This window comes from Sciurus carolinensis, chromosome 1, assembly GCF_902686445.1.
Source record: "Sciurus carolinensis chromosome 1, mSciCar1.2, whole genome shotgun sequence".
NCBI lineage: Eukaryota > Metazoa > Chordata > Mammalia > Rodentia > Sciuridae > Sciurus > Sciurus carolinensis.
This window is the reverse complement of record NC_062213.1, coordinates 168,593,941-168,609,507: the sequence shown is the minus strand read 5'-3', so window position 1 is coordinate 168,609,507 and position 15,567 is coordinate 168,593,941. Positions and strand designations below refer to the sequence as shown.

The window sequence follows — 15,567 nt, the reverse complement described above, 5'->3', positions numbered from 1 at the left end:
GCAGTCTGTAAAAAATAAAAATAAGTAAATAATTTTTAAAAAAAGAATCAAGGGGCTGGGGAGATAGCTCAGTCGGTAGAGTGCTTGCTTTGTAAGCACAAGGACCTGGGTTCGATCCCCAGCACCCAAAAAAAAAAAAAAAAAAAGAATCAAGCTGGAAGTTTTAGCCACAATTGACTGATGCTTTCTTTTCCTCTGCCCATGCTACCTCTGATTTTCAAGAGATATTTAAACACTGCTCTGCAGCTTTACAAAACAAAGCCTTGGTTTTTTTCGAGACATCCACTCTCCACCTTACCCAGGCCAAAATGAGGCTCTGCCATGACAAGCACTGAGATTAAAAGAGGTCCTGCATCAACTCTTAGATCAAAAGATCATCATTGCTGTTGTTTACTGAACACTTAATCTTTACCAGACAATATGTTCATTCATGTGTGTTATTGCACTTAATCCTCATAATAATCCCATTAGTTGGGCTCCACTAATGTCTCCACTTTGTAATAAAGTCACTAAGGCCATTTCACTTGTCCAGGATCACCCAAACAGTCCTAATTTCAGAGCCCCTAGCCTCCATGTTTAGTCTTTTACCTCCTCTCTCTTTAGCAAATATCATGGTAGTCAGGGATCTGAGTCTTTCTATTCTAACCACATTATTTTATTGATGAGGAAACCATGCTTCAGAGAGGAAAGGTTACTTAAGATCACACAGTCACAAATGACAGACAGACAAGTCAAATTTCCTGGTTCCCAGGCCAGTAGTCTGTATTATACCATGCTGCTGCTCAACTTACTGGTGCTAACTCTGTCACTTTAATTCTCTGAGTCTTGTTTCCTCATCAACAAAATGTGGATAATTATTTCTGTCTCATAGGGTTCCTGATGAAGATCAAATGAGTAAGAGATGTGAGAAGTACCTTATAAATTAACACAAATCCCATAAGTCATAAAAAGAATTATTTTACACAATGTGCTTTTGGAGATAAAATCATTCCTGTATGTTAGATCCCGCGGTCTTGTTCAGTATTAATTTATCTTAGTCATCCATGTACTTTAACTTCTTTATTTGAAATTCCTGTTATAATTTAACATAAAATACTCCCACCTTTTTCAAATTTCCAAGTTAATAAATGCAATATTTCTATTAAAAAAACTATTAATATGAAATTTAAGGGGTTATCATGATTCATGTTTGCTCAGGGTCTTTACTTCATGATCTCACAATTCTCTCTACTTCCCTGAGTCACACTGATGAAATGAGGTTTATTTCAGTCCCTTTGAGTAATTTTTAAACTCCTGAAGAACAGGGCCATTTTTATATTCCCAGCATCTAGGATAGGGCGTGGAATAGAGGAAATGCTCAATAAATATGTGTTAAATTATATGAAGGACCACAAGTCTTGATTCAGATAAGGTCCCTCAAGCATTTATATTGCACACCAGGGTCTTTGATAAGCACTTCCCTGTCTGACATAATGTTAAGAACTAGCTACATTTTTATTACTACTACCACTATTGTTTTGTAGCATTGGAGATTTAACCCAGGGGTGCTCTATATTGAGCTATATCTCCAGTCCTTTTTTTTTTTTTAGAGACAGGGTCTCATTAAGTTGCCCAGGCTAGCCTCAAACTTGTGATGCTCCTGCCTCAATTTCCCCAGTTGCTGGGATTACAGACATATGTCACCATGTCTGGTCTGTCTGCATTTTAAAGAGAATGATTACTTCTCCAAAGATCTCAGGGTGGGGAACCGTTAGAGAAGCCAGGAAAGACTTCCCTAGAGGAAGAAGTAGCATAGGAGCAGAAAAGCATGTTTTGAAGCTCTGTTCTACCAAACTCTGCCTGATTCAGTTCCCCTTCACCAAGCCTCATCTATACCCCAGGGCCCTTCCAGATTACCAGAAGGAATCTGATGAGCTTGATTGGGATGAGAGGTGAAGGACGACCACTGAAAAGTGAAATGACAGGAGATGGGTGGCTGTGCAGACTGTCCCTACTGGAGTCATCACTAAGGCACAGGCATCTGTCCCATGGGTCACTCAGTCTAAGTCTCTCTCCTCTACAAGCAGTTTTCCAGAGTGGGTTTAAATAAAATTTAAAATTCTCAAGCCAGTTTATAATGCTCTCCTTCAATAAACATGAAAATGAGATGCACAACAGTAGCCAGGAGGGAGAAGATGGGAAATCACTCCAGAGGATGATCAATGAATTCTATTTATAGAACAAAAGCTTTCTCAGACCAAAAACCCAATGCTGACAGCCCTAGTCCTCAGAGCTCATTCTCTTCACAATACTATTTGGCCCTTATGATGGCCCTTCTAATAAACATGGCAGGTATTGTCTCCTAAAATCAAGGCTCAGAGAATTAAAATACTTGCTCTAATTGTATAGCTAGTAGGTGATGGGAGTTAGCCCTAGGTCTGTCTGCTCTACTCTCTATAACACTAAACTGCTCTGGGGGAGAGAAACAGTTGGACATTATGCAGAGCTTTCTCCTGTTTCAAGTGCAGAGTGCTACTTGAAAAATCCTAAGGGGTTTGGGAAAGCAGCATAGTCTAGCAACATATTCTGTAAAATGAATAGTCTCTGAAGTCAGACCCAAAGTCAGATCTCAGTCCTGCCCTTTCCAGCTGTGCATATGGCCTTGAACCCATAACTTAACCTTTCCTAGGCTCCTTTGAAAAACTGGGAAAATAATAGTGACCATCTTGTAAGTTAGGAGAATTAATGACGATAATGTAAAGACTTAGTTTTAAATGCCTATTTTTCAATGAATGGACACTATTATTTTAGTGGAAAGTTCATCTTTTTTCATTTACTAATTTTTTTGTTTTAAATGGGGATTGAAGCCAAGGGTACTCTACCACTGAGCTACATCCCCAGTCCTTTTTATTTTTATTTTGAGACAAGGTCTTGCTAAGTTGCCGAATCTGGCCTTGAATCTGTGATCCTACTACCTCAGCTTCCAGAGTCACTGGGATTACAGGTATGCACCAACTCACCTGGTCTCCATCAACTAATTTTTTTTTTTTTTTTTAACGGTGCTGGGAATTAACCCAGGGCCGTGTGCTTGCTAGGCAAGCACTCTATCAACTGAGTTATATCCCCAGCCCCTCCATCTACTGATTTTTTAAGAACAAGAAATGAACTGATAATCATAAATAAAAACAATTGCATAAAAGTCAGAATTTTCCCATTCAATTAGTATATTCTTGAATTCCAGTATTTACCTTTATCTTTTTCTTTGTCTCCATAAAATTTTCCGGCAGTAAGCTGAAATTTGCCATAATCCGGCCGATGTTTAGATTCTACCCATCGTTTTTTCCATCCATCTATGGAGTAAAGGAGAAAAAAAGCAACATATAAAACTTATTTGTGATCTGGGTGTGATGGTGCACACCTGTAACCCCAGCTACGTGAGAAGCTAAGGCAAGAGGATCACAAATTTGAGAGGAGCCTGGGCAATGTAACAAGATCCTGACTCAAAGCAGCATAAAAAGGGTTGGAGATGTAGCTCAATGCTTGTCTAGCACATAGGAGTCCCTAGTACTGTAAAAAAAAAAGGAAAATATTGTGTTTTCTTAGACAATAAAATGCAGCCAATGCTGATCAAATCTCATGGAAAGGGTAAGAGTATAATAGAGGATAATTCCAATATTCCTGAAATCCCCTCACTATCCAATGCCTGGATCCTACTCTTCAGGCACTACAACTAAGCCAACATGAAGTGGCTTAAATATCAAGTAGATGAGCCATTTATACATTAATGCCCTACCCAACCCTCTTTCATGACAGTTAAGTTCTAAAGACCACCATGGAAATTATGGTTGAAGGACATGAAATATTTATTCTCATAAAAGTAGATGGGAAAATGTGCTTAGGAGGATAAGTCCTTACTTATATTTAGCAAAATAAAATAATAAAATCAGCTTACCAAGTAAAGAGATTAGCAGTAACATTTTATACTTCTTGAATTAGTAATGATGATAATGAACAATCAATTTCCATTTACTCTCTTTCGTTGCTTAAACTTTTTAGACTGTCCCTTACAGTTTCAAGGAGATGCTGATAAATGTGTTTTGTTTTGGCACAGATGGTATGCAGACAAAGAAGCATTCTTTTTGGGACCTGGCACTCCATCCAAACATTCAGTGCCTTTGTGATTTTATGCTTCAGAGTTGCTGACTCCCACTTCCTGGGCCCACCATGGTCCCAGAGTCACAGGGTTATTTGGCAACTTGAGATAGAAAAGGCCTTGGAGGTAGCTTATTTCATCTCCTCCCTGCAGCTGAAGGGATATTTCTCAAATTCCACTCCCCAATGTCTCAGGTCATTGCCTTAGCTCTACCCATGAAAATCCTGTACCAACACACACCCATTAAGGCCACTGTGAGCTGCTCTGTCAGCTCCTATTACTCAAGTCTGATGACTTGGCTATCTCATCTCATGAAACCCAAGGGCCATAGGCTTGCTTTTGAAGGAGTTAGGAATATGCCACCCTAAAATATGCTCCTCTGGCATATCGACTGTGTTGAATTAAAGGCATTTAAAAACAGCAGGTGCAAGAAGATCACTCTGACCTTCATTCTTTTTCTTAAAAACAGGAATAAAATCCTCATGTGAAAAATGTCTTACCAGGTGCAGTGGCACACGCCTGTAATCCCAGCAGTTTGAGAGGCTGAGACAGGAGAACTGTGAGTTCAAAGCCAGTCTTGGCAACTTAGGGAAGCTCTAAGAAACTTAGGGAGACCCTGTCTCTAAATAAAATATGAAAAAAGGCTAGGGATGTGGTTCAGTGATTAATCAACCCAGGGTTCAACCCCTGGAACCCCCCAAATAAATGTCTTCACTATATAAAAAGAAAAAAAAAGTACCATTCTTATTATTGAAGTCAGAAATTGAATCTGAGGGAAATCTGGACAAACAAACCTTATTACAGTAGCATTTATCTTCCAACTCACTTCTCTATCTGATTCACTTCCCTACCAAGCCCCTTCGCCTTATCACATTTCACAACTTTTGTCCAACTCAGCATGTAAGTGATTAATGTTGCTTCTGTGGGTTTTCATTTCTTTATGAGCAATCCCATCCCACATAAAACATGTAGTAAGTGCCCAGCATGGTGGCGTAAACCTGTAATCCTAGCAACTCAGAAGGCTGAGGTGGGAGGATTGCAAGTTCAAGGTCAGCCTCAGCAATTTAGCGAGACCCTAAGCAACTTAGTGAGGCTCTGTCTCTAAATAAAAAATAAAAAGAACTGAGGATTAAGCTCAGTGGTAAAGTGCCTCTTAGTTCAATTCTTAGTACAAAATAAACATGAATTAAGTAAATTTGTATGCTTTTCTCCTGTTACTCTGTCTTATGTCAATTTAATTCTCAGTCCTAGCAAGAACACCTGAAAAACCTAAAAGGGAATTGGAGGTATAGTTCAGTGGTAGAGGGTTTGCCTAGCATGTGTAAGACCCTGGTTCAATGCCTAGTGTGATAAAACAAAACAAAAAAGCCTCTAAGGGAGGAGAGAAATTTTTTCTTGCCCAATACCTCATTGTCTTCTCTGTCTCTCTCAACATCTCAGTATTTGATAGGCCAGGATGTCTTGGTGACCACCTCTCTCTCTCCCTCCTAAGGGAGTGGTGCCAGGAGTTTCTGCCTTAAGTTGCTATGGCATGAATGCCGTGAACCTCACTTCTCTGACCATTGTTGATCCAATGAAGGATAAGTATTGATACCAAGGTCAAAGATTGGTGCTAAAGTCAAAGATGTATGTTAGGTCCTCATGTGACTCCCTGAAAACTTCACCTTATTCACATTCTTGGACAATGAAAACTATGAGATAGATACTACTAGTTCCATTTGGCACCTTGTAAGTCATGGACCTAATAAGTGGTGGAATCAGTTCTGTCCCATTGCATAATTGTCTTTCCTCTGCAAAAAAAAGAAGGAGATACAAGGAAAAGTGCTATGTAGGAAAAAAACCTGTGTTATAATAATAGCTACTAAAAATGTTTTACAAGAGAGCTATTTAAAACAAAAGAAAAAATAGACACTATTTAGCAGCCATATGTAGGCATTGTGCTGAGTCCTTTATGTGCATCATGTCATTGCATTCTCATAATAGCCCTGTGATGAATGTCCTGCTTTTTCCCCCCATTAAAAGATGATGAAGTTGAAGTTTAGTATCTTGCCCAAGAGTCCAGTTTTAAGTAAGTGGGCAACTTACCCAGGTCTATGCAACACTAAAATCTGCCCTTTTAACCCCTAGACTCTATAAATTTCCCTAAGATCATGCATGTGAAAAGCCCTTTAAAACCTAAAGAGTGTGTAGCCTGTGTAAGTGTCAATTGTGGCACTTTATAGTTTGTGATGGATGATTTGTGTATAATTTAAGTAAAGTCTAAATTCCCGCTAGACTGGTAAATTGCATAATGATTTTGTTGACCATCGTGTCCTGGTGTTTAGCACATAGTAGATTGTTAAAAATGTTTGTTGAGTGACTGAATGAATGTATCATCATGCTTCATGACTAAGCCATAAGATTCTCAGTCTTACAAATGGAATCATGCATTATTCATCCATTTGACAAATTTTAATTGAATTTAACTAGTATGTAGATATGATTGTACAAACTTGGCCTTGAAGATGTTAGGAGTCCAAACTTCCCATCTCTAATTATTTTTCAAGGTGAAGAGTACTGATGCAAATCAAACCTGACACAATTTAGGGTGTCTTTTGTTAGGAGAATAATGTCATATGATTAATAAAGTTCCATTTTAATGCCTTATACTTTTCCTTTTAAGCTCATAATGTCTTAACGTCATAAAGACTCAAGCCAGAATCACTCTTGGTGGTCATTTAATCTGATTTCCTTACCTTATAGAAAAGGAAACTAAAGACCACAGAAAGAAGGAACTTGCTCATGGACACATAGTTATCAGCTGCAAATCTCTAGACTAGAACCCTGTGCTTCTGCACTCTGGCTCTGGGCCCATTTGTTCTTGAATTCAACAGATGAATATTAACCTTTCACTTTGTGCCAGGGATCAGGTACACAGATATAAATATCTGACAGGCCCCCTCAGGGAACTATGAACCTCAGGGAGTTTAGGGAATCTGATAGAAGAAACATACAATAAATAAGTAAATAAGTAAACAAACAAGTGTAGTTAGGGTCCGGACAGAAGGAAGTAGAGGGCAATAACATTCAGGAAAGCATCTACTGCTCCCAGGCATCAAAGAGGGCTTCAGAAGAGGTATGCCTGAAAAAAGAATTGAAAAGGCACAAAGTCCAGGAGAGGTTGTTCCAAAACAGAATGACTTGAATGTACACAGGCCCATAGGTGTGAAGCAGCATGGTGTTTTAGGGGAACTATAAGCAGGACTATATAGTTTTTTAGGAAAGAAGAGAAGAGAAAGGGCCAAATCAAGGAGAGCTCTTGAGACCAAGAGAACAGTAGATTAACTAAAGTTGAATACTGCCACCTGATAAATTCCCACCTGATAAATCTTCCCTTTAAATTGGTCAAATATCTGTAGGTCTCCAGAGACCTTTCCAACAAAAAGTAATGTGTTTGGGAGTTGGTACATCTGGCTGATAAATGCACATAATCACACTCAAATCTGCAGAGAGAGAGAGAAACAAGGAGTCCACACAACCATAATTCCTCTCTCAAGTGAACTTACCCCCATAACTGTACATTCCAATTGTCAGGCTTGTAATATAACTCAAATCAAAAGGGTGGGCTAGGGATCATCTCTGTCACCAGCTTCAGCAGTTTTTAATTTAACTAATTAATTTATTTATTGGTATTAAGTATTGAACCCAGGGACACTGAGCCACATCCCCAGTCCTTTTTTTTTTTTTTTTTTTTTTTGAGACAGGGTCTCACCAAATTGCTTAGGGCCTTGCTAAGTTGCTGAGGATGGCCTGGAACTTGCAATCCTCCTACCTCAGCATCCCAAGTCATGGAGATGTGTGTCACCTGGTCTGACTTCAGCACTATTTTTAACTTCTTTGTAACTCAGTTTCCTCATCTGTAGAAAGGTTTCCTAACCCATAGAATTTCTGGGATAATTAAATGAAATAGCATGCAGCACAATTTTAGGCAGGAAAGTGCTCAATCAACACCAGTGATGTTATATTTGCATATATATTTGTATATGTAAACAAAGTTTCATAATATCAAAGGGGTAAAGATAGAATAAATATTGTTAGATTTGAAGGTCAAACTTATATCTTCCCCAGCATCTGGTCCTGAGCCAGAATTGATCCTTTAGAAGAAGCTTGCATAATTAGATAAAAAAAAAACAGATTTGCTGTATTTATTCAAAATCATCAAATCTTATTCTACAGAAGAGAATTTGTTAGACAACCTAACACCTCTTCAGGTAGCAATATTTTACCTACCATTTTCAATGGAAAACACTAGGCATGATAAAAGATCATAACCTCTTGTATATAGAATTCTAATTTTAAAAATTAAACTTTCTTGAAGACTCATATTCTCTATTAGGCTATAATGTACAGCAGAGAAGTAGGTCTAGTGTTCAAGTTTTTCAGTCTCCACTATCCCTTTTTTGCTCAGAATACTCACTTCTCCCTGAGGTTAAAGTGTTTGCCTCTAGCAACCCACCAAGCTGCTGTATATGACTTGGGCAATTCCTTTTCTGCATCTGTGTCTTCATCTATTAAAAAAAAAAATGTATTTAAACTCTTTAAAGAAAGGAACGCTGACTGGGAATTGTGGTGCACACCTGTAATCCCAGCAACTTGACAGACTGAAGTAGGAGGATAGCAAGCTTGAGGATAGCCTCAGTAATTTAGAAGGCCCTTCTTGAAATAGAAAAGAAAAAGGGCTGGGGATGTAGCTCAGTGTTAGAGTGCCCCTGGGTTCAATCCCCAGTATAACACAAACAAATAAAAATAAAGGAACCCTGTTTACATAGTAAGTGCTTGATAAATGTTTGTCAAGTAACGGATTGGCATGAGGACCCAATTAGTTAAGATAATAAAAATAATTATTGTTGATGTCATTCAACAAGAGTCTCTAGAAGAATTTCCACTTATCCTGGAGGTTGCCATTTCTAACCCACTGTAACTTAGCCAAGTTTGCTAGGCAAAGTGGACATTAAATAATAGTCTAAGGACTGGGGAGATAGTTTACTGAGCACCTAATCTGTGCTGCCTGAGTGCTAAATGCCAGGGTACTAACGTGAGCAAGACATAATTCTTTGAACTCTCAAACTCTCAAGGAGGTCACAGTCTAATGGGGGACAACTGCTTTTCTTACTTTATATTTCTTTTTTTTTTTTTTTTCAGTACTGGGTACTGAACACAGGAGTGCTCTACCACTGAGCTACATCCTCAGTTCTTTTTAGTTTTTTTTTTTTTGAAACAGGGTCTCACTAAGTTGCTGAGGCTGGCTCTGAACTTGTGATCCTCCTGAATCACCCGGATTATAGGAGTGTGCCATTATACCCATTTTATGATCCGTTTTCTTGATGGCAGACTATCTACATAAATTGTTTAGAATACTTCTGTACAAAAAGTTTGTATTGGGCTGGGGTTGTAGCTCAGTGGTAGAATGCTTGCCTAGCACGGGTGAGGCACTGGGTTGGGTCCTCAGCACCACATAAAAATAAATAAATAAAATAAAGGTATTATGTACATCTACAACCAAAAAATTGTTTGTTAAAGAGTGATAAGATTTCATTTTAAACAGGGTGGCCTGTGCTGAGATTTGATTAGTGATTGAAGAATGAACCATATTCTAGGTGAGCTCCACAAGCAGAATACCAGAGAGAAGAAAGAAGGGAAGGAGACTGGCACTTCCTATGTACCAGGCACTGTGCAATATGGTTTCCATACCTCATTTCATTCAGTCCTCACAGGGCCCTTCAAAGGAGGTAAGGCAATCATGTTCATTTTATGGAAACACAGACAGGTTAATAAATTACCCAACGTCACCCACTGAGCAAATGTCAGAATCAGGACTTGAAGCCTCCTCTGTCTGCTACAAGGCCCTCGTTTTGCCTTCTCATCCCTGTGACCTCCAGAGAGATCTTTGCCATCAGTTTGTACTTGAGACCTGAAAGGCCAGCTGGATTGGGCCTCTTTGGTTTGGGCATCTGTCCAGAGTGATTCTTCCCCAGGCTCAGCATGTCCAAGTATCCCTGAATCACAGATGGTCTCAATTGCCTATCAGTTGGAGGCCTGAACAGCAGGGTGTTCCTCAGCCCTGCTGGGCTGTCCTCAGTGTGTCTGTGCCAGCTGGGCACAGAGTCCCTTTGTCTCAGAATGTCTCTTCAGCCAAGTTTTCATGGTCAAGTCTGGGAGCTAACAGAATTAACATTCACACACACACACACACCTTGTGACTCCTGCATCATTCAGTCCCTCATTTGAATGCTAGTTTCTTTCTGCCTGATTTTGTGTTTTAACAATGGTCCCTGCTGTCACCATTAGTCTTCCCCTCATATCTGTTTGTATCATCAACTTGATGATTCTCCAATTCAATCTACTAACATTCTTGTGTACTTTAATGTGCCAGTCCCTATGCAAGTTCTGGGATTCCTAAAGCTCCTTTTGTCCCCGAGGCCATTAGTAGTATGACCTGCTGACCATCTGACACTTGGCAACTCGAATCAGTGGCCAACGAATTATTTATGAAGGTAGGAGACTTGGGTTTAGCAAGCATTTCTGCCACTGACTCATTATGCCTTGGGAAAACCACCTTTCCTCTCCAGGGCTCAATTTCCCTATCTGTACAAAGAGGGTTGGAATCTAAGGACCATGCACACCCACTTCATTAAAGTAACATGTAAAGAAAAGAAGAAGGGAAAAAAAAACTACTGGTACAAAATAGGCATTCAATACAATTAAGTTCCATCCCATTGAGTTTAATTTTCTGGGACCCCTGACAACCAGGAATGGTTTGCCTTGGCTAATAACAGCATTCTGATCTCTGAAAAGTTTACTTCCCAGGGAAGTTCATTCATTTATTAATTCGTTCATTTAACAAAAAATATTGAGCACGTATACATGTCTGTCCCAGGCACTATTCTAGATGCTGCAGATACTCTAATGAGCACAACAGAGAAGCACTATGTTCTCAGGAAACTAATCTAGTGATGAGGAGAGCAAGAGGGAGGAGAGAAAAGGGCAGGGGGAGAAAAGATAAAAACAAGAAACAGTGGGAAGTATTCTAAAAACTTGAGCATGCAAAGGTTCACAAGGGAAGTGTTTGGGGTATAGAAATGTTCTGTATATTGATTGTGGTGGTGGTTACACAGCTATAGACATTTTTCAAAGTTCAAAGAATGATATACTTTATTTATGTATGTATTTATTTACTTTGGTACTGGGGATTGAACCCTAGCACTTAACCACTGAGCTACATCCCACCCTTTTTTTTTTTCCTTTTTTCTTTTGAGACAGGGTCTCACTAAGTTGTTGAAGGTCTCCCTAAGTTACTGAGGCTGGCCTTGAATCTGCAATTCTCATGACTTAGCCTCCAAAGTCACTGGGATTACAGGTGTGTACAATGTTTGGCTGAATGATATAGTTTTGTTTTGTTTTTTCTTTTAAGTTTTGAACAATACAGTTTAAATGAGTAAATGAGTATTTAATCTCAGGGAAGTTGATTAAAAATTAAGTCACATAAAAGGCCGAAGTATCTTTTGATGGATAAACAAGAAAATCCCCTGTCAGGAAACATTTAGACAGAAACCTGAATGATGAGAAGGAACAAACGTAATTAGGCAAAAGTCACAGCAAGTGCAAAGACCCTAAGATGGAACTGAGCTGGCAGTGTCTGAGAAAGAGCAAAGAAGCCACTGTGACTAGAATGTAGTGAATAAGCAGAAGACAAGAGTGGAGAGGTAGGCAGGGGATAGATCACAGAGGTCTTATAGATCATAGTAAAAAGGATGGATTTCATTTTAAATCTTATAGGAAAACAGTGGATGTTTTTAAGTTTTCAAAATGATACTATCTGATTTACATTTCTAAAGGTCGCTTCTGAATTTTATATCAGAAGAGATTAGGGAAAAGCAGAAATAGAAGCAGAAAGGCCATTCGAGTTAGTGCAATAGTCCACATGAGAGGTGAGTAGTGATATGGGAGGTAAAACATAGCATATTTGAATATATTTTGAAGGTAGAATCAAGTAGACTTGCTGATGGATGAAAGGAGGGAAAAGAAAATTAAGGAATCAAAGGTGAGTCTTAAATTTTTTATCTAAACAATCAAGTGAATGGTTGGTCCACTTACTAAGATGGAGGAAACCAAGGGAGAGAGACCAAGTCTGGAGGAGAACACCCAACATGGTAAGTCTAAGATACACATGAATTTATGGGTATCTGGTTTATATTTCAACCTCTTATGAGTTTGGGTAAAACAAGTCAGTGTCTAAATCTTCTCAGTGCTGAATACCCTAACAGTGTTGGATTTCTAAGTTTTTTGAGCTGAGGATAAGCCTCAAAAACCTGTCATGTGCAGTGGTGCATACTGTAATCTCAGCACCTCAGGAGGTGGAGGCACAAGGATCACAAGTTTGAGGTCAGGCTCGGCAATTTAGCAAGACTCTGTCCCAAAATAGAAAATAAAGAGATCTCAACAATTACACATCTCAGATGTCTCAGTCCTGATGCTATGGGAAGATTATTTGAACATTCTCTTTTTGGAATGTTATTTTTTATTGTGTGTCAAAATTCAATCATCCAATCATTCAACAGTCCTTAACCTGGTACTTCTCTAGTACAATCACGACTTTGACATTGAAAACACAGAGGAAAATCAGAGAAATAGCTAGTGTGAGCAGGGCTGACACACAAGAAGCACAGAGGCTGAGAGGGGGCATAGGTGAGCTTTCCCTGTGAAGGAAGGTCATGCAGAGCTTTGTTTACAGCACATAATATGCTGTAATGTGCTGGGGTTTATTCGTGATTTTGTCCTTATCAACTGTCTTGGGACTTAGGGCTTGAAGCCACTCTTTCCCTGATTCCAAGGGGCAGTTCAGAAACATCGATAATACCCTTGGGCATTTCACTCCTGCTATTTTGGACAAGCTGAGTTGAGTCCTTGGGGAAATGGCTGCAGGTCTGTGCATGTTTTCTTTGCTTCAGAGAGGAATTATGATGTCAATAAAAGTCAGATCAGGCAGGGAGGTGGGCCTAGGAGCAGCATTCAGAAGCTTGGACCCCACAGGGCTCAATGCAAAGGTTGGGTGGAGATCAGTTAGGAAATGGAAGGTCACTGACCTATCCTTGGAAGAGGTTGTGCCTTGTGCAAAGTTTCCTCCACAGCCAATTAGTGAAACTGAGGGATTTCTTGCATCCCACTCCTCAGCCAGCTCCTAAACTTTCCCCTGTGTGCTGAGTGCTGTGGCACACACCTATAACCCCAGCAATTCAGGAGGCTGAAGCAGAAGAATCCCAAGTTCAAGGCCATTCTCAGTAACTCAGCAAGACCCTTAACAACAGAGCAAGAACCTGTCTCAAAATAAAACAATAAAAAGGATTGGGGAGGTAGCTCAGTGGATTTAACCCCCAGGACCACTGTGTTCCTGGCACAACCTCTCTACTTTCACCAGAAAATTACAATAGTATCCTAAAGGATTTTTCCTGTCTCTGATCTCAACTTTGGCTAGCTTCACAATCCATCTCCATATCTTTGCTAAAATGCTCTAAGATCCAGGTCATATCTGTTTCCACCTTCACTAGCACCCCATTGCTTTCAACAAAAGGCTAGGCTCCTTGGTACCCTTGATCTAGTCCCTGCCTGCTCTGCAGGCTCATGCCACCTTCACACTTTCAGTTCCCTGGAGACACCACTACAGGTTGTATCATCATTTAGAACCTTTGTACTTGCTGTTGTTCTGAATTGAAATGCCCTTCTTCCCATCTCTGCTTGACTGTAAACTCTTGTTCATTCCTAAGAACAGTGCTTGGGTTTTGGAGCCTTCCTGTCCCTCCTTCTTGTCTGGGTTATTCACTCCTTCCTCTGCACCACCTCTGCACCTTGCTACCCTCAACATGGTGTTATTTGTATCACAGATTGGGAAATTGACTCTCAGAAAGGGGAAAGGGCTTATTCATGCTTTGAAGTTGGAACATGTACTCAAATCCAAAAGTTCCCAATTTCTAGGCAATTTTCTTATTCACCATTCTCTTAAAGAATCAGATTTACATACACAGGAAGAGTTTTTTTTTTTTTTTTTTTTTTTTGTGGGCTCAAACAGTGCAATTGCATATCTGTCTTTAAACAAGAAAGATCTGCCATAATTACCTGATGGTCCTGAGACATTCCAGGGAAGATGCAGGGTGAGATGACTTCCAAGAGTTCTCTGAGTTCTGATACTTTATGAACCACAAAAAATTTCACTATCACAAATAATGTTGGCATTTTCCCCTCCAGGGTTCACTTGTTTGTGAACAAACAAGGATGAAGAGTAGGAAAAAAACATTTACTGCACACCTACCATGTACTGAGAGTAATGCTTTGCCCATTTTATCTCATTTAATTCTCAGTATTCATTTAATAGAGAAGGAAATTGAAATGTAGACAAGGTTAGTTACTGGCCTAGGGCCACCCAACTAAGAAGCAGCAAGCAAGGATTTGAACCGTGATCCTTTTGGCTCTAAATGGCCCCCAAAGAGGGAAAGTCAGAGTGATCGATGGGGGAGATGATTGGGGAGGAACAAGAATGGTCTGGTCCAGGGTCCCTTCTACTGCCTCGACACTTACCCCCGTCTTCGAACTCCTCGCGCAGGTAGACCTGGCGCTGCACCTGTGCCCCCAGCGTGCAGGTTGCCAGAAGCAGTGGCAGCAGCTGCAGCCCCTTCATTTTTTAGGGCTCCCGCGTCCCCTCGCCCAGCCTCTGAGTGCTGATACCTTGGCCAGGTGCTGTGCTCTGCTGCTGCCGGCTGCCTCTACCTTGACCCCTTGGCAGGGGCTGAGATCTAGGTACCTGGTCACCTCCCATTCGCGGCCTTGGTGGAGGTGTAATGAGGACTACAACCAATGGTTGGGATCCACGCGCTGAGAGTGCTGGAGATGCTAATGGGGATAGGGGTGGGGGCAACTAAGTGTTAAGAGAGCTACAGTTCAGGGTCCCTAGAGAGTGGGGGCGGGGAGGGGGGGAGTGACAGGGCCAGCTGAGACCAGCCTCTGGGGTCCTGTGAGCCTGCTCCACTTTAGTGGTTTGAGCTGGTTTCAAAGCGCTCCCACATGATTCCTTCCACTATTCTTTGGTCCCTGTATCCCTCCTACCTTTTCCTTCCTTCCATCCATCCATCTATTCACTAGGCCTATAAAGAAACAATGATAGCAGGATGATGTCTGTTTAACAGAAGTAACCCCCCCACCCCACCCCAGAAGAAGTCTTAATCCAGCATGGGATCTCAGGGGAGCTTCCTGAAGGAGGCATGCCAAGGTTGCAGGAAGAAATGGGAGGGAGGAAGAAGAGCAAAGGAAGTACTACCTGCAGAGGCCAGAAGAGGGAAAGACTTGCAAGCTAATATCACTTCTACATCAACCTGTACATTACAATGACCGCTATTTCCCCTATTGTG

General features: G+C 40.4%; 1 protein-coding gene across 1 annotated transcript in view; it reads right to left on the bottom strand.

The window, feature by feature from the left end:
- LOC124963061 (calreticulin-like) overlaps window positions 1-14,840 on the bottom strand; it is a 31,211-nt gene extending 16,371 nt beyond the window's left edge. Inside the window, exons 1-2 of the mRNA XM_047522540.1 lie at window positions 14,741-14,840; window positions 3,228-3,329 (exon numbers count right to left, since the gene is read on the bottom strand). Of these exons, the coding sequence (XP_047378496.1) occupies window positions 3,228-3,329; window positions 14,741-14,840 (202 nt within the window). The remainder of the gene's footprint in view (window positions 1-3,227; window positions 3,330-14,740) is intronic.
- Window positions 14,841-15,567: the final 727 nt, after the last annotated feature.